The sequence below is a fragment of the Corylus avellana genome, chromosome ca4 (genome assembly GCF_901000735.1).
Source record: "Corylus avellana chromosome ca4, CavTom2PMs-1.0".
Taxonomy (NCBI): Eukaryota; Viridiplantae; Streptophyta; class Magnoliopsida; order Fagales; family Betulaceae; genus Corylus; species Corylus avellana.
Window position 1 is genome coordinate 9,664,893 of NC_081544.1, and position 19,970 is coordinate 9,684,862.

The following is a 19,970-nucleotide window of genomic DNA, read 5'->3' on the forward strand; positions in this document are numbered from 1 at the left end:
ATACAGCCTACCTGCTACACAATAAAATTACATCCCTTATTTTTTATTTTTTCTATTCAATTACATCTCTTACTTGAAATGCCCATGTGATGATTTAGATTAGGAGGTCTTACTAGTTTTTCAACAGATTTCTTATGAGATCCATCGGAAAATGACAGCAACCTGCTTTTTAACCCTTCGATTTCCTTTAAAAGTGCTTCCTTGTCGTTCAGATCACAATATCTGTTTTGTCGACTTTGAGTATTGAGATAAGTACAAGCTCATACATACTCTCTGTAGCACCTTCAGCATCAGCATAAATTGCCTTTTAAATAGTGAGCTCTCTTACTCTCACCACAACGCCCATAAAAGCCAAGCCTCTTCTCAGCTCTTTCTACACATATCTTCAAATTAACAATTGGCCATGGCTTCCCTTCTTCAACCAAACACCAGTCATTATGAAGTAAACCAGAACCCAAGAGCTCCACGTTCAACATCTTTAGAGGTGGAAACCATTGATATTGGTCTTGTGCCTGCAGCAGGTAACAGAGGAGGAAACGTCGTCGTTAGAAGTATGTCGGTGGAGGATGGTGTTTTCCTGACATGGGAAGATTTGTGGGTGACTGTTTCAAACAAAAAGAGTGGTAGCAGATCAATACTTGCGGGTGTGTCTGGTTTTGCACGACCAGGCGAGCTCTTGGCCATAATGGGTCCTTCCGGTTGTGGCAAGTCTACCCTCCTTGATGCTTTGGCAGGTAAAATTATCATTTTTGTCTTGAATTCACTCATTTTATATTGATCGACGTTATTTTCATGAAAAGTTACTTATTATATTTTACGTCAACCGTTGTAGAATGAGAGGTGTTCAGCAAACAACCCTCGTGACACTGTTTATATTTAAAATTATTAAAAAAGAAAATATTGATTAATATAGGAAAGTGAAAAAGTGATATTAGAAAGTGAAAAAATTTTATTTTATAGTGATTTTTTTTCTATTTAAATAATAATAAAAAGTAAATGATATGATATAAAAAATGAGTGATGTGATAAAAAAATGAAAATGTTTTGATAATAAAGTGAATAGCGTGAGTGAATGTGGGGGATTATGGTGTAGTTTAACAAATAAGGCCTGAATGTCATAAATGAAGGTGAAATTGGTCTCTACTCAACTCTCTCACTTGTTGAATATCATGGATCTAGATTCTTTGAACTAGTGAAAAAGCAATGGATCTTATAAGAAAATAAGCTGTTCTTTTGTTATAATGATGATTTATTTTAGGAGAAATTTCGCTTTATTTCTTTGAATTGTCATTACTTTTGCAATGTCTCTTTAAAATTCAATTTCTGTCAATTTAGTGTATACATTTTTCAACTGTTTGCAATCTCACCTTTTTTGAAAACTTAATTTTTTCAAAATACTTCCATTTGTTTTAGGGGAAAAAAAAAATTGCAAAGATTAAGACTTTGGTCCAAATTTAATGATATTTGCAAAAATAGCCATGCCTCAATCTTTGCAAAAAAATTTAAAATATTTTTTCTAAAAAAAAAAAAAAAGGTATTTTGAGAATTTGTAGGAATTTAATAAAAAATCCTAACAAAAAGATACGAAAAAAATTAAAAGTTGGATCCATTCCAAAAATATACTTATCTTAGTACAAACAGACTCAACTGGCACGTTTATTATGGAAGTACCTAGTCCCACCAATAAATAAATTCGTATGGTCTACTGCCCAACTATAATTTATAATAATTTAAAAGATACATCAGGAAATTGAATGCTGTAAAGGTGCTACTTTTTGGGAAATTATTGTTAGGCAACAAACATTTCTTTAAAATCCAATGGAGTCCAAAAAATCTTACCTAGTTTGGTTATGTTTGCACAAAACAAAACAAAACTTGAACAACCTTAGAGATTTTTGACTATCTCATTTGAAAATTAATTGGTGTTCATTGAGGAAAGTTAAAGACTTTTATAGTACTCAAAATTGTACCTTACAAAGCATATTTTAAGAATCATCCACGAGTAGAACGGCACTAATGCACCTTAACAATCACTCTCTCAACGTGATGCTCTCATGACTCGAACCTATGATCTTAGTTCTCATACCGTTGGTTGGATCGGACCATTGACTATTTCATCTAAAAATCATTTGGTATTCAATGAGGAAAGTCATCGCAAGACTTTTTAAGAGCTATTCACATGAGTAAAGCGATATTGTTGCATCTCAGCAAAGAATTTCCTGTGTCTTAAACTGATTGCAGTGGATTATTTATAGTGTGTACACCCAAGTATTGCTTACTTTAAATAAGTAACTTGGTGTGAGTTGTACTTTTTCTCATGTGAAACTTTTTTTTCTCCAAGTCTCTTTAAAAACTTTCTATTTAAAACATTCCAAATGACAAAATATATATAAATATAAAATTGAAAACTGTTTTAACATAATTGAAATTTTATTTTGCAGGGAGATTAGAATCAAACATAAGGCAGTCGGGGGAAATTCTAATCAACGGCCATAAACAGGCGCTGGCTTATGGGACCTCGGTAAGGGAAAAGAAAAAAGAGAAAGAAATTAATCACCCTTTTTTGGATCAAGAAAGAAATATATTTCGTCAAGAAATGTAGCAAATATCACTAATTAAATTCTACTAATTACTTTAATTTCACCATGGTGAACTCAGGCATACGTGACACAAGATGATACTCTGATGACAACATTAACGGTGAAAGAAGCCGTGAATTATTCTGCTCACCTGCAACTTCCAGACTCCATGTCAAAGTCAGAGAAAAGGGAGAGAGCTGATACGATAATCACAGAAATGGGGTTGCAGGATGCCATGAACACAAGAATTGGCGGTGGGTGGGGAGCCAAAGGCATCAGCGGTGGTCAGAAGAGGAGAGTCAGCATTTGCATTGAGATTCTCACACGCCCCGAGCTTCTTTTCCTTGACGAGCCTACGAGTGGACTCGACAGTGCAGCATCGTATTATGTGATGAGCAGAATTGCAAGGCTGGATCAAAGGGATGGAGTTGGAAGAACCATAATTGCTTCCATCCATCAGCCCAGCAGTGAGGTCTTCCAGCTTTTCCACAATCTTTGCCTTCTGTCGTCGGGGAGAACAGTGTATTTTGGTCCTGCATCTGCAGCGAATGAGGCAAGTATCTCTGGTTTTTTTTTTTTTTTTTTTTTTTTTTTATTTTTTAAAGGAAATAATAATATTATTTAGTAGACTTTAATTACATTACTGTCATACAACTTAATGATATAATAGTAAAAATTAGTTGTTGGATCATTACTTGTAAAAGAACATGATTTAGGTCAATATTTTATCATATTTTCCCCATCTCATCCTACAAATTCAATAAATTAATCATTAGATTTGTGGACTCATGTAGACTATGCACAAATTCAAAAGTGGATTCATCTATTCACTATGGAGATCGATGGATAAAAGATGGTTGAAAAATGAATGAGTTCTATCATTTCTCAAAAAAGAACAATCAATGTTTGATATTTTTTGTTACGTCATTCTAGTTATATGACAGTTTACTAAATAACATTACTTATAGGGAAAACTTCATTTAACCCTAAGGTGTCAAGGGTTTTGCGATCATAACCTTGAATTATCAAAATTTACAATGTTGATATCTCAGATGTCGGTCTCTTTTAATTTTACTTTTACTATTAGGGTTTTGTGTTAAATCCAATAGCTATGGATACAATGGGATGATTTTGGGTATTTTAGCATCATCCATTTGGATTTAATAGAAAATTCTAACATATGGGTGAAATTAAAAGAGATTGAAAGTTCAAAAGCTGACATTGCAAATTTTGATCATTTGAATGAAGCGGGTATCTATGTTTGTTTGTTGTTTTATTTTATTTTATTTTATTTAATTTTTCATTTCATTATGTTTATGTGTGCGAAGTAGACTGTGATAAGACTATCCTATAATCAGAATGACTTAACAATAAAAATTAGTCATTATTTTTTTATTGGAAGTGTTAATTCAAGAGTTAATTTTCACTACTACATCATTAAGTTATATTGCAGCCTACTAAATATTTTTACTTATTAAGAATACATTTGGTGTGGGAATATGTAACTAAACTTTCCTCTGTTTCAATTAAATGCAGTTTTTCGCTACAAATGACTTCCCTTGCCCGACTCTCCAAAATCCATCTGATCACTTCCTGAAAACCATAAACAAGGATTTTGAAAAGGTAAAGGAAATCTCAGAAAATTTTCGGTCTTATTGATGAAACTCCAGAAGGGGAAAAACAATCTCTCCTCAGAACCCTAAGAAAATCTTCTCTTTTCTTTCAATTACTTGCAGGATATTGAACAAGGTTTAGATGGAAGAACACCCATAGAGGAAGCAATTGACACTCTCACAAAGTCATATAAATCATCTGAGGCATACCAACAAGTTCGAACTCAAGTAGCTGAAATATGTAAACTGGTAATTAAGCAGCCGAAAGACAACTTTTCCAGAGAAATAAAAGACGGAAATTGACATCTCTGTTTCAGGATTGTGGAGCACCGAAGAAGCAGAAGAGAAGGCACGCAGGCTTTATCACTCAGTGTGTGGTTCTTACAAAAAGGTCTTTCGTGAACATGTACAGGGATTTAGGCTACTACTGGCTGCGCCTAGCTATCTATGTCGTGTTTGCTTTCGGCCTCGCTACTATGTATTACGATTTTGATTCTAGCTATGGATCTATTCAGGTGAGAGAGACAGAGATTTCTTATACGAATTCACGTAAATATTTTTCTCATATCATTCTTATAAATTTAATATATCAACCATTGGATTTGCGAGGTTCACCATTGAATTTGTGTAGGGTCTACGGAAGTCCACACATCTAATATGGTTGATTTGTAACATGAAATGTGAAAAATATTAACGTAAATCATTCATTTATCTGATACTCTTCATATTCATTTCATACTTACTGATATGACATGATGTATTTTAAGTGGTTAGATCAGATGAAGTTCCCATGCTACGCCACACGTGCACAGATCACAACATATACAAACTTGTATACACACATGGCCTAGAGTATTCGTTATATAGAAAGAGAAATATTGTTTAGCAAACTATTATACAACTGTCATACGACTGAGGCGATGTGACAGTAAAATTAATGAGCCTTGAATATTTTTTAAAGGCCTTGATTATCTAAATGCGTATGTTTATTGTTATGTCATCCTAGTTGTATAACAATCTATTGAATAATATTGCTCACAAATTAAGATCACTTGAAAAGCTAAATTAATAATTGTACTTTTTTATTTTTTTTTCAGGCAAGAGGTTCACTGCTCATGTTTGTAGCTTCGTTCCTAATTTTCATGGCCATCGGTGGATTCCCTTCTTTTGTGGAGGACATGAAGGTTTGTTTTGTTTTAGTCATCGTTTAATTATTAATCAGTTTTACACACATAGGTTTTACTTACTGCATTGGCGAAAGAGTAAAAACCGAAGCAATTATGGTGACTGCCACAAAGTTTTCATCAACTTCATGGACAGTTAGTTTTCTCTCTCTGTCAATTATCTAGAAAAGTAAAATAAGCGAAAAAAAAAAAAAAAGAGAAAGGAAAATTTTATAATAGTATTGAAGATGTTAGTTGATCACACACCAAGCCCTATAGAAAAGAGGACGATCAAAGTGACCTGCTGTCGAGCGAGAGGTCAATTTGATGCCTAAGTTAGCAAATGGCTTTGAGAAAGAAAGTGAGTAAAAGTATCTGGCAAAAAAAAATAAAATAAAATTGTGTACCTCTTAATAATCAAATCCCTTTCATTTTATAGTGTTTCCGGTGTAGAGTCGATTGAGAGAAAGGCCATGGAGCTGACAAAATTGAGGAGTGCTAGGCTTACAAACAAATTTTACAGAAATTATTTTATAAACTGATGTGGCACAATATGATTAAGTTTTTCAAAATTTGAATTTATCTTATATCCAATTATGTTGTACCACATCAGTTTGTAAAAGTTTTTCTGTAAAATTTGTTTGTAAGCTTAGCATTTCTCGACAAAATTTGATCATGTGGCACCCACTTTCTTAGCTCATGCTTCCATCATTTTCTGGTTGTAATGGAATATCAGTAATCTATATAGGTGGCTAGGGCTAGAGTACTATATATGATGTATCTTTTCTTTATGCCCCATACACCTGCTCATCCATGACAAGTTTGGTCTAGCTGACCCAATCAAGTTAAGTCTGGCTGGCCTAGATTAGCTCAAGCTAAGCCGGCCTAACATAGGTGACGTTCAGCCGGCTTGTAAGCGTCGTTTCCAGTGGGCCTAGCTTAAGGTTGTATCAAAGCTTGGCCAGATTAATAATTAGGGAAGACCTACTTCCAAGGGAGTTTATTATGAATTAGGATTCTCTTCAGTTCATTTGAAATTGATAATATTCAATTAGTTATATTATAGGGTATTTTTGTCTTTTTACTTTTGAAAAGACAAAAATATCCCTACAATATAATTAATTGGATATTATTCACTTCAAATGAACTGGAGAGGATCCTGTTCTGTTTCTTATACGGTACACCGCTTAGTATTTTTCTGAGTGCATATATTGTCAATTGTTATAAATGTATTATTTTTCTCTCACATATCCAGGTATTTGGAAGAGAAAGATTAAATGGGCATTATGGGACAAGCGCATTTGTAATTGGCAACACATTTTCTGCCATTCCATACTTGTTACTGATTTCATTGATTCCCGGGGCAATTGCCTATTACCTTCCTGGCCTTCACAAAGGAGCTGAACACTTCATATACTTTGCTTCCGTGCTATTTGCTTGCACGATGCTGGTAGAGAGCCTGATGATGATTGTTGCAAGCATCGTGCCTAATTTCCTAATGGGTATAATGACCGGTGCTGGAATTCAAGGGCTCATGATTTTAGCCGGCGGGTTCTTCCGATTGCGACATGATATTCCCAAACCATTTTGGAGATATCCATTCCACTACATTGTTTTCCACAAGTATGCCTATCAAGGGTTGTTCAAGAACGAGTTTGAAGGGTTAACTTTTCAGGGCAATCCTGCCGGTGGGCCACGAAGAATTAGTGGTGAGAAGATTTTGAGAGATGTTTGGCAAATGCAAAGGGCTTACTCTAAGTGGGTAGACCTTGGTATCTTGTTTGGAATGCTTGTTTCGTATCGAATTTTGTTTCTGGTTATCGTTAAGACAAGTGAGAAGATTAGGCCTATTTTAAGAAGAGGTTTCTTGTCGGTGACTCCCAAGCAAACATCAACGGTCATGATAAATCCCCCTGCTACACCTTTGCATGGGGAGAGTCTGTAGAAGAACTTTGATGGAAGTGTAATATTAGAAAATAATGATGACCATGAGTGAGTTTACTTTGGTTTCTTTAAGTAAGAATGCTATATTTGAACGAATATGGGTTGATCAAACCATAACAATGATGCTCTTGTTTCTTGCACTATAATCGTTACGAATGGTGATAACTTGTATCATCTCTTGTGGACAATTTGTTGACCATGTATGAGATATATTTTCTATTTTAGCTCAATGAAGATGGTCTGTTCGCTCATTATGTTGTTTTATCAATAAGAATACTCTGGGAAGAATTTTATCAGTTTTCCCATAATTACTTGAATTTTCTAGGATTATGAAAGATGAAAAAGTGAGTGGTGTGTTACCATATTTTTAGCACAACTTGCTGGACATGAATGTTAAAGAATAAAGATATACATGGTTGACTTACCTTAATCATCCACAAAACTTACATGCTTTTGTTACACCAAAATATGCATGTGGATGTCAAAAGTTAATTTTAAGAGTAATGTTACACATACTCACACTTCTCTACACTCATAGGTGCTTTTTAAACCTACCATTGGATTAAAATTCAATAAAAATTCATCTTCTATTCAATGGTAGTTTTAAAAGCTATCTATGGGTGTGAAGAAAATAGGTGTAGAAAAGTAAGTGTTATATTACTCTTTTAATAAACTTGGTTTAGGAGTCATAATTAGTGTTGTCCTCTTCACACTATTCATCTCATTTTGATTGCTATAATTGTTAGGTTTATTGTGTTTTATCAATAAGAAAAGAAAAAAATGAAGAAACTCTTTTGGGAAAACTTCATCTACCAACTCCGATCTTTCATCACTTAGGCAATCATACCCTTAAACTTTAAAAAGTGTCAATTTAAGGCAACCATTTTTCAGAAGTGTACAATGTCAACTCTTTCATCAAAATTCAACATTAAATTAAACAATTGATGAGTAAAATTTTCGAAATACCCCAAAAATACTTTGAATTTGGACAGAAAGTTGTTGGTACAGTTTCCAGTCTAGTGAATTCTAGGGTTGAATCATGATTACTTGGACACTACTTCTCCTTCAATCTGCAAGACAAAAACGGGGTTAAGAGAATACACTAAGGGTCTTTTGGTGAATAATCCTCCGATGCTAAAGTTAGTTCATGTCTGAGTTTTGTATAGTGTTTAGTGATGATGAATCATGTACTTGTCTTCTTGACATCCAGGTTCTTTTATAGGTAGGATTTACATATGTAGTGATGGTGACCGGATGGAGGATCAGGGATTTGGCCATGATGAATGGAAATGTTAATATTACTGTTCACTGACCGTTATGGTTAATGTGAAACCGTTCCTGCAATCAATACGAATTCCGAGAATGGCGCGTAACTGCCACTACAATTAATGTCAATCCAAGGGTTCCTGCAATTGATACAAATCCCGAGAGTGGCGCGTAATTGCCATTGCAATCAATATCAGTTCGAGGATGATTCATAACCGTTCTCGTAATCAATGAGTATCCGAGGATGCGTGTAACCATTAATGTGATCAATTCATATACATCCGTCGTGTAGAATAGATCCCGAAACTGTTGGCTCGGTAGACGCTTCTGGCATTCTCAGGGTTGTGCTATTCTAGGCCATTGTAAAATAGCGATTACGTTGCGTTCATGTCTCCCGTGTTGGGCTTCAATCTGATGGGCCTATCACAACATTTCAGGCTTTTACCTCAAATTACCAGGCCCTAGGCCCATGGACTTAAGTCCAATTTTATGTGTAACAATTACCCTCTGAATTCCTTCTATCGAGGCTTCGAGAAAAGAGAATTCTAATGCTCGGTTTCTTTATTTTTCTTCATAATGGCGAATTCTCCATCTATTTTTCCTTGTCCGACTTACTAAAGCCGTTATTTTTGGTGTTTTAACCATTTATGGAACCCGACGACTATACATCTGGGATACTAGGTGATTATGTGTGATCTTCGTCCTTTCAAATCCTTTATCCATATCCTCATAAATGAACTGTTGCGTCCTCCATGTGTTTTTATATGAATGGGCTATGTTTGGGCGTGTTGTCTTCCAAGATAGGTGTCGGACATTGAATGGTATCCCTTGTCGCATCTTTTGATGGCAAGCATATCATGGGTTCCCTCGGTTTAGGCATAGTTGTAGGTCCATGATGGTTTTGCGTTAAATGCTCCCTCACTAGGTCCGAGGTCTTGCTTCTTTATAAATAATTTCCCCTTCTTCTTCCTATTTCACCGCTTCAATCTTCTGAACTCTTTGATTGCGAAATTTCTCAAGAACTTCATTTTCTGCAATCATGTCTTCTTCTCATCAATCTCAGTTTCCTGATGGCAAGGCCTCTGGTGACAACTCTTTGGAGGTGCCTTTGGTTCGAAAAAAGGGAGACTCATTTGCTAGGGTTCACTTGTTTGGTGGAGTGTCTTCTTTTGCTGCGAAGCCGGCTTTATGCTTGGACTTTCCCCGTCAACAAAGGTCCTGTTTTTCGTCGTCTTATGAAGAGGTACTTCGTCACAACTACGAGATCCCTCCTTTAGTTTTATTACTCTTACCCAATGATTCCACCGGAATGATTGGTGGGTCTTGGAAACGTATGCATTTTATGAACACATGTTTCAAGCGGGAGTTCGTTTGCCTTTTTCCCTCATTATTAGGGAGATGTTATCTTTTCTGGGGATAGCCATGAGACAGTTGATGCCCAATTTGTGGCGATATTTTCTAGCCACGTTCTTATTGTGGCCTATTGTTTTTCCAGGGAAGACGATGTCGGTCCTGGAATTCTTCAACATATATGGTCCTCACCTATATCCCAACAATGAGACGATGACCTTTATGGTTCATGGGAAGAACCAATTTATTGGGACAGGTACTACTTATTCCAACCATAAGCATTGGGCCGAGCAATTTTTCTACGTTTCTAGTGCTTAGGAGGCATCCCAGTTAGAAGCTTTGCCGTTAGAGCATGCCATTCCCCGAGAATGAGGGGCTTCTCGAGAAAGTTGTAAGTGTTTTTGTTTTTTCTTCTTTTTCGATTCACTGTTACTATTATTGACTCCTTGGTAGGGGAGGGATGCCCTAAACTGAGCTCGAAGCAACAAAGTTGGGTTAATCACATTCTGGCTTTCTCCCAACTTCTTGAGAATGAAACTCGGATGAACTTCAGTACTATCGTTACCAATTCCGCACTTTGAGAGCATTTGGGTTATTTGATCCTAATTGACAAAGTTTTTTGGGGCCGTCGGGGGAATCCTAAGAAACCATTTCTCCCTTCCAACAAGGCAAAATCCCCAGCTCGTCCTCAAGGTAAGAAGACTTGAGGCCAGAAAGTTGTCCATTCTTCAGATAAGCGGGCCGTGGTTAAGACTTCCATTCTAAGAGATTTTGGTTCTACTTCTAAATCCTTTGCATGTCCCTAAGTTCGGGGCATGGTTTCACCCACTTCAGCTGTTGAGACCAACCCCTCTGCTTCAAAGAGAAAAGCGGACAAGGGCAAAGCTCTGTTGGAGGAGCCTTCAAAATGAGGGCAGGCTAACAAATCCTAGGAACTTCTGAATTTGGTATCATCCGTCAAGTCCAGTTTTGCTGCTGTGACTTTCGATGAACCCTGTACGTCTGATGGTGCTTTTGAATTTTCTTCTTTGAAGGATATAGAACCTTTGTAGGTTACTCGTCTATGTGTCCGGTCTTGGGAGCAAGGGTAACCAATTGCCATTCGCAATGAGACTCACGATCTTCCTCCTTCCGAGATTGAGCAACCAACTCTTCCTACCAAGACTGATCCTCCAATTCCTCCTACTGAGCCTTCAAAACAAGAGCCCGTGTACAGGGGATAGACGCTCAGGGGTCATTCCGGGAGGAACTCTCCTTTAATTAGATCATTATCCAAGGATTTGAAGAGACATCCTTTGACTGCAATTACCAAGATGTTGCTTGTAGATAACACTTGGGGAGAGGGCCGGCTTACTCTTGAGATGTTTGTGGATAAGCTTATCCACTATCATTACTTGGTATGTCGCGTATGTTTGTTGTTTTAATGTCTTTTGTATTTCTCACACAATCTCCCTTTTTTGCAGTCCTAGGTTCTCATTGCCAGTTGGTACAACGAATTTCAAGAAGGTATGCAGGAGTATGTCGATGAGAGGGTTGAACTTCGAGAGTTGGTTCGGAAGAGCTATCAGCTGGAGGCTTCGAGTTCTTAGGTGATTAAAGGTTTAGTTTCTGATTCTGAAGTGGAAAATCTTCATCTCCTCCTGGCGACAAAGGATTAAGAGCTTCTTGAGAGTAAACAGAAGCATTATGAGCTAGAAGTTGCCAATGCACAACTGTGAGAACTACTAGAAGCTGCAAACCAGAAGAATCAAGAGCTTGTGGAGCATACCAAAGAGGTAGACACCAATGTTCACCAGGCGACTGCAAAACACTTCAAAATTGTGGAGGAGCTTTATCAGACCTAGACTTCCGAGGAAGGTTACCGGAAGCTTTTTGAGACTCTTGCGGCCTAGCTGTCTCAGTTCGAGAACGCTCGTGAAAAGGTCGAGGCTGATTTGAGGGATTCTTGGAGCAGATGCAGTTTATTCCGCTGAGGGTATTGTTATTGGAAGGCTAAAGCAACTTGTTACTTCACAGAGTTATCTTTCCTTCCTTCGCTTCAATACTTGCTTTGGGCTCGAGGTTTTCATTGGGGCTTCTAGAATTGTCGATATCTAACCATCAATCAGGAGCAGTTCAACATTGACCCGGCCATAGTGAATTCTGACTTCTTGTCGATCCCAGCTTGTGCTGTGTTGATGAATTGGTTGACACGAGTAGAGATTTGATTCCAAATGTTCTGGAATCAAAACATTGATCTCATATTTTATTAATTAGTATGATTTGTGGTTGATATCAAAACCCTAACCTTTATATTATATTTATATCTTTTCACCATTGCAAATCTGTGACAATTTGGCAATTTAATTTGGAAAAATTAAATCTAACTAAAAATTAACAATCCTCATGGGATGATGATCTCATATTTGCACAACTATATTACTGTTGGATTTCGTGCACTTGCGAGTTAAAATGTGCTAAGTATTTGCCTATTAATTTAGGTGGGTATTTGGTACAACACTAAATCAATGGATCTGTTAGTTAGAAACTCAATATTTTCACTTTCTTCATCTTCAAATGCACAATCCAAGTGGGCCACATATCCGCATTCCTCACAATAATAAGCTCCATACTCTGTCTTGACCTTTTGATAGCAGAGTTTACAAAATATGTTGTTGTCAAAGCACTCTTTAACTTGACGAAGATAATATGTAAGAGCGAGGGAGTGATGATGTCTTGTAATCTGGATGATGCTTGAAAATTCAGCACATTTTTCGCGAATCAAGAGTTGTCAAATGCTACATTGGGAAGCGAATTCCTTTCCTTCCTCACCACAACCTTCACAAGTGAATTGGATCTTCTGGTTAAAGAATGAGATGAATGCATGTTGGCAGTTGACAATATTATTAATTCCCGCGGGGGTACATGTGAAATCAAGATTAATATTGCACTCATTACATTTGTAGAAGGGATACGTATTGCACTTTTTACCGCAAACATTACAACGTATTTTCTTTGGCAACTCAAGAACAAAGGTGTGGTTTTGGTGGAAGGGGCGTTGATGTATTTACGAAGGCAGCTCAATGCATGATTGATGGAGGAGCAAGTTGCAAACAACATCCTTCTTGCCATCATTTTTCACTTCTTCTGTGAAGATCAAGTGATCATGCCCATCGTTGAAGTGAAAAATAGCAACTTTGTAATTGGCGGGTGCATTGAGGCATGATAAATGAAGGCAAGGCCCTCCCCAACGGAATTTGAAAGTGGGACTGGTCGATATCGGTTTCTGGCAATTCATACAAACAACTTTCCAATATGTTGGCACCTCTGCTTTGAACACGCCTCCATCCAAAAAGATCTTATATAGAAAACGTTCAATCTCCATTTCTTACACACCCACACAAAGTAAAAGTGGTTAGTATCAAAATTTGTGATAAGAAATGCGAATACCGTTGGGTGCCAAAAAATACAAGTTTGGTCAATGGCAACTAATTTGGTGTGGTTGTGGAGGGAAATAAAACCAAGTCCTTATTCCCAAGTTGAGTGGCGTTCACTTGCCTACGACGCAAGCAAATTGTCTTTTTGAAGAATGTCATGGTAAATAAATGGTAAGGTATATATTTTGCCACCTTTTTCAAATTTATGATAGTGGGGGGGCAAAAACAAAAGATTTGCATCAGCAAAATCCTAATCCATTATGCCAAGTAATTTTCAATGTGAAAAAAAGCAAAAGTTTTTCATGGCCCACTCAAGAAGAAAAAGAAAGAAATAACATGTCTATGTAGTAAGCATAAATTCCTACTTCTAACTTTTAAGCAGCGAAAACAAATCTTGTGAGGAGGGTGTTCAAGTATTTGATTAAATGATTAAATTTAGCTTTTCTTATAAGCTTAAGCTTTTAAGATAAATTATGATTTAACATGGTACCACAACCAGAATTTTTTTGAGTTTAAATCTTGTCTCCATCAATTTATCCAATTTCAATAAAATAATATTTTACGTATGTTGGGCCTCACCTATTAAAAGAGAGTTTGAGCCTACACGTGAGGGAGAATGTTAAAGTATTGATTAAATGATTAAATTTACCAATTCATATAAGCTTATCATTTTAGGATAAATTTTGATTTAGTAGAGGGGAAAGGATATTCTAATTTTGATTGCTTATTTCTTTTCACACTTCTAAACTTTTCTTTTAAGTTTCAATTTTTTTTTTTCCTTCATTTTTTTTTTAATTTTTTTTTTTTTATTTTAGGTGATAAAGTGATGTTTGTTTATTTTGAGGGAAAGATTATGCCTTTAAATTTTGCGAGCCATACTGATAACATCAAATTTGTTTCATCCAAATATCATTATGCACTATTTCTAATCGGTGGGTGCCAAAAAGTATAAGTTTGGTTGGTGGTAGGTGTTTGGTGGTGTTGTGAAGGGAAATTGGTCACGATTTCTACTTATCTCTAATCATCTAGTCTTTTTCTATACGGCTCCAAGCATGTAGGGACTATTATGGTTACGCCTAAGTAAAATAGTTATAGTTAGTTTTCCCCGCTTGCCTTTTTTATTTATTTTTTATTTTTTTAAAATACCTTTTTAATAAGACCAAGGGTCCATTTATTTCGGCATAAAATATTTCAATCGTAAAATATTTTAGGGAAATAATTTTTTCAAGAAAACATTTCCCCCCGAAAACATTTTCTGGCGTTTGTTCAGTACGAAAAGTCACAAATCTTTTTTCGTATTTTCATTCAATCATAGTAACCTATAAAAATCAATATTTATTTACACCATAAAAATATTAATATAATTTTTTTTAAAAATAACCTAAAAATTTGATTTATGGCGATGGTGCACCAAAACACCACCACAACATCGTCGAGACACTGTTGGCACTTCTCCATAAACACACACAAGTACATGTCCCGGCCGAGGTCTGACTATGTCCTGACGTGTCATGGCACGGTCCTGTCAGGAGCCTAGTCAAGTCTCAGCAAAGTCTCGGTGGGGGCTTGGTGGAGTCTTGATGAAGTCGATGGGGTTGTGGTGAAGTCCCAACGATGTCCCGGCTAGATCCTGGTTGGGTCTTGAAATGGTCCCGAAAATGTCCTAAGCATGTTCCGGTGGGTCCTAGCCAGTCCAAGAAAAGTCCTGACTGTGACCCGATAGGTCCCGATAAAATGATGGGAGACTAGTAGGTCCTGGCAGGATCACGGTGAGGGATTCGACGGCGTCTGGTTGGGTCTCGGTGGGGCCAGATGGGGTCAAAGGAATGTCGCGGCCGATTTTCAACGATGTCTTGACAGGGCTTGTCCAGGTCAGGTTAGTATCACGATAGAGTCTTGCTAGGGTCTGGCGGGTCTCATGAAGTCTTGACAAAGTCTAGGTCGGGTCTTGGTGAAGTCTCATCTAAGTCCTGGGGGGGGGAGGGGGGATAGCGCGTTGTACCAGTGAATTGTTGACAGTGTTTTTGCTGAGTCCTGGAGAAGTCTCGATAGCGTCTTGATGAAATGCCGGCAGTGTCCTGGGCGGATCCCAAACAAGTACCAGTTTACTAACATGGTCCAAGCGAAGTCTTGGTAGTTTGAGAGTAATAAGCTCAAACTCGAAAGTAGCATTTTACAAAAATTAAATAAGCTTTCTCAATCAAACCAAAAATTTTTCCATTGACTATTATATTTTGTCGCACCAAATACTGACAAATAAGAAAAATATTTTTCAGAAATCATTTTCACTGAAACAATTGGATCCCAAGTCTCAACAAGGCATTCACTTACCCAAAACACAAGCAAATTTTCTTTTTTAGGATTTGTCATGGAAAGTGGTAAGATATATATTCTGCCACCTCTTTCAGATTTGTGATAGATTTGTATTGCCCAAATTCCAATCCTTTGTGCCAAGTAACTTCCCAAATCAAAAAAGCTAAAGATTTGTATGGCCCATTGAAGTCCATTATTTTGCTTGAAGTTATTTCTTCGAGTTGAAGAAGAAAAAGACAAAGAAAGAAATAGCTTGTATATGGATTAAATAATAAATTCCAACTTCTAACTCCTAAGCTACACATGTAAACATAAGTTGACATAATATTCAATTTGTCGAAACAAATGGAGCACAAGTCTCGACATGGCATTCACTTGCCTAAAACACAAGAAAATTGCCTTTTTTAGGATTTGTCGTGGTAAGTGGTAAGGTATACATTCTGCCACCTCTTTCAGAATTGCGATAGATTTGTATTGCCCAAATTCAATCCTTTGTGTCAAGTAACTTCCCAAATGAGAAAAAGCTAAAGATTTGTGTGGCCTATTGAAGTCCACTATTTTGCTTCAAGTTATTTCTTTCGAGCTGAAGAAGAAACGGACAAAGAAAAAAATAACTTGTATATGGATTAAGTAATAAATTCCAACTTCTAACTTCTAAGATAAGAATGTAAACATAACTTGACATAACATTCAATTTGCCGAAACAAATGGAGCCCAAGTCTCGACTTAGCATTCACTTGCCTAAAACACAAGCAAATATTCTTTTTTGGGATTTGTCGTGATAAGTGGTAAGGTATACATTCTGCCACCTTTTTCAGATTTGTCATAGATTTGTATTGCCCAATTTCAAATCCTTTCGGACAACTAACTTCCCAAATGAAAAAAAACCTAAAGGTTTGTATGGCCCATTGTAGTCCACTATTTTGCTCAAAGTTATTTCTTCCGAGTTGAAGACGAAAAGGGCAAAGAAAGAAATAACTTATATATGGATTAAGTAATAAATTCCAAATTTTAACTTCTAAGCTATGCATGTAAATATAAGTTAACATAACATTCAATTTGCCGAAGCAAATGGAGCTCAAGTCTCGACTTGGCATTCACTTGCCTAAAACACAAGCAAATTGTCTTTTTTTAAGATTTGTCATGGTAAATGGTAATGTATATATTCAGCCACCTCTTTTAGAATTGTGATAGATTTGTATTGCCCAATTCCAATCCTTTGTGCTAAGTAACTTTCCAAATGAGAAAAAGCTAAAGATTTGTAGTCCACTATTTTGCTTAAAGTTATTTCTTTCGAGCTAAAGAAGAAAGAGACAAAGATAGAAATAACTTGTATATGAATTAAGTAATAAATTCCAACTTCTAACTTCTAAGATACGAATGTAAACATACGTTGGCATAACATTCAATTCGCTGAAACAAATGGAGCCCAAATCTCCACTTGGCATTCACTTGCCTAAAACACAAGCAAATTGTTTTTTTTTAGAGCTTGTCATGATAAGTGGTAAGATATATAATCTGCCTCCTCTTTCAGATTTTTGATAGATTTGTACTGCCCCAATTCTAATTCTTTATGCCAAGTAACTTCCCAAATGAAAAAGAAACTAAAGAGTTGTATGCCCGTTGTAGTCCACTCTTTTGCTTAATGCAATTTCTTTCGAGTTGAAGCAGAAAAGGACAATGAAAGAAATAACTTTTACATGGATTAAGTAATAAATTCCAACTTCTAACTTTTAACCTACACATGTAAATATAAGTTGAGATAACATTCAATTCGTCGAAACAAATGGAGCCCAAGTCTCAACTTGGCATTCATTTGCTTAAAACACAAGCAAATTGTCTTTTTTAAGATTTGTTGTGGTATGCTGCAAGGTATACATTCTACCACCTCTTTCAAATTTAAGATAGATTTGTATGGCCCAAATTCAAATCCTTTGTGCCAAGCAACTTCCAAAATATACAAAAAAAAAAAAAAAAAAAAAAAGCTAAGGATTTTTTTGGCCCAATGTAGTCCACTATCTTGCTCAAAGTTATTTGTTTCGAGTTGAAGAAGAAAAAGATAAAGAAAGAAATAACGTGTATACGGATGAAGTAGTAAATTCCAACTTCTAACTTCTAAGCTATGCATGTAAACGTAATTGTACATAACATTCAATTCCCAGAAACAAATGGAGCCCAAGTCTCGATTTCGCATTCACTTGCCAAAAACACTAGCAAATTGTCTTTTTTAAGATTAGTCGTGGTTAGTGTTCCGGTATATATTCTGCCACCTCTTTCAGATTTGTTATAGATTTGTATTGCCCCAATTCCAATCCTTTGTGCCAAGTAACTTCCCAAATGAAAAAAAAAAAAAAAAAAAAAAAAAGCTAAAGATTTGTTTGGCCCATTGTAGTCCACAATTTTGCTTAAAGTTATTTCTTTCGAGTTGAAGAAGAAAAGGGCAAAGAAACAAATAACATGTATACGGATTAAGTAATAAATTCCAAGTTTTAACTTCTAAGCTATGCATGTAAAGATAAGTTGACATAACATTCAATTCGTCAAAACAAATGGACCACAAGTCTCGACTTGGCATTCACTGGCCTAAAACACAAGCAAATTGTCTTTTTTAGAATTTGTTGTGGTATGTGGTAAGGTATACATTCTGCCAACTCTTTCAAATTTGTGAAAGATTTTTATTGCCCAAATTCAAATCCTTTGGGCCAAGTAACTTCCCAAATGAAAAAAGAAAAAGAAAAAAGAAAATAAAGAAAAGAAAAAAAAAAAGCTAAGGATTTTTTTGGCCCATTGTACTACTCCACTATCTTGCTTAAAGGTATTTCTTTTGAGTTGAAGAAGAAAAAGGAAAAGAAAGAAATAAAATTTATACGGATTAATTACTAAATTTCAACTTCTAACTTCTAAGCTACGCATGTAAACATAAGTGGACACAACATTCTCTTCGCATAAACAAATGGAACCCAAGTGTCGACTTGGCATTCACATGCCTAAAACACAAGCAAATTGTCTTTTTAAAGTTTTGTCGTGGTAACTGGCAAGGTATATATTCTGCCACTTCTTTCGTATTTATGATAGATTTTTACTGCCCCAATTCCAATCCTTTATGCCAAGTAACGTACCAAATGAAAAAAAAAGCTAATGATATGTATGGCCCATTGTAGTCCACTATTTTGCTTAAAATTATTTCTTTCGAGTTGAAGAAGAAAAATACAAAGAAAAAAATAACTTGTAGATGAATTAAGTATTACATCTTAAAAATTTTAAGCTATGCATGAAAACATAACTTGACATAACATTTAATTTGTCGAAACAAATGGAGCCCAAGTCTCAACTTGGCATTCATTTGCTTAAAACACAAGCAAATTGTCTTTTTTAAGATTTGTTGTGGTATGCTGCAAGGTATACATTCTACCACCTCTTTCAAATTTAAGATAGATTTGTATCGCCCAGATTCAAATCCTTTGCACCAAGCAACTTCCAAAATATACAACAAAAAAAAAAAATGTAAGGATTTTTTTGGCCCACTGTAGTCCACTATCTTGCTCAAAGTTATTTGTTTCGAGTTGAAGAAGAAAAAGACAAAGAAAGAAATAACGTGTATACAGATGAAGTAGTAAATTCCAACTTCTAACTTCTAAGCTATGCATGTAAACGTAATTGGACAAAACATTCAATTCCCAGAAACAAATGGAGCCCAAGTCTCGATTTCGCATTCACTTGCCAAAAACACTAGCAAATTGTCTTTTTTAAGATTAGTCGTGGTAAGTGTTCCGGTATATATTCTGCCACCTCTTTAAGATTTGTGATAGATTTGTGAAAAACTCTAAACAGATAAATATCACAATTTTATGAGGAATTAACAGATATATATCAAAACAAACATTCACCAAAATATGAACAATCACACACAAAGATTTTGGTAACGAAGAGGAAACCTTTTAGAAAACGTTCTAAAAGTAAAACCTCTCCGGGGCAGCCAAACTCAGGAAATCACTATCAAAAGATTATCCATAGTTATAGACACTAGGAACACTTACAACCCTTTGCAAGACCTTGACTCTGTAAGATCGATAAGCCTCCAACTTGTCTCCTCGTTCACAATCTTCTTCAACGTGATTCTCCTTTATCGGACCCTTCCGATAGACTTCAATTAAGCACACAATCAATACTAACAAAAATCCTCTAAGAGGAATCAATTTGGCTCACAACAAAATAATCACTCAAGCACAGCCTCACACGAACTCTCTTGGGGTGAAAATTCAAACTTCTCTCTTCTATAATGATGTATATATACCCCCGACAAAACCCTAGACCTAACCCACTTAA

General features: G+C 36.0%; 1 protein-coding gene across 1 annotated transcript; it reads left to right on the forward strand.

The window, feature by feature from the left end:
• The first annotated feature begins 288 nt into the window (after positions 1 to 288).
• LOC132178991 (ABC transporter G family member 1-like) lies at positions 289 to 7,564 on the forward strand. The gene is made up of 8 exons (XM_059591592.1): positions 289 to 734; positions 2,442 to 2,521; positions 2,659 to 3,132; positions 4,116 to 4,202; positions 4,316 to 4,441; positions 4,510 to 4,707; positions 5,290 to 5,376; positions 6,611 to 7,564. The coding sequence occupies exons 1-8, from the start codon at positions 404 to 406 to the stop codon at positions 7,298 to 7,300; spliced, it is 2,073 nt and encodes a 690-aa protein (XP_059447575.1). The 5' UTR covers positions 289 to 403; the 3' UTR covers positions 7,301 to 7,564.
• The last annotated feature ends 12,406 nt before the right edge of the window (positions 7,565 to 19,970 follow it).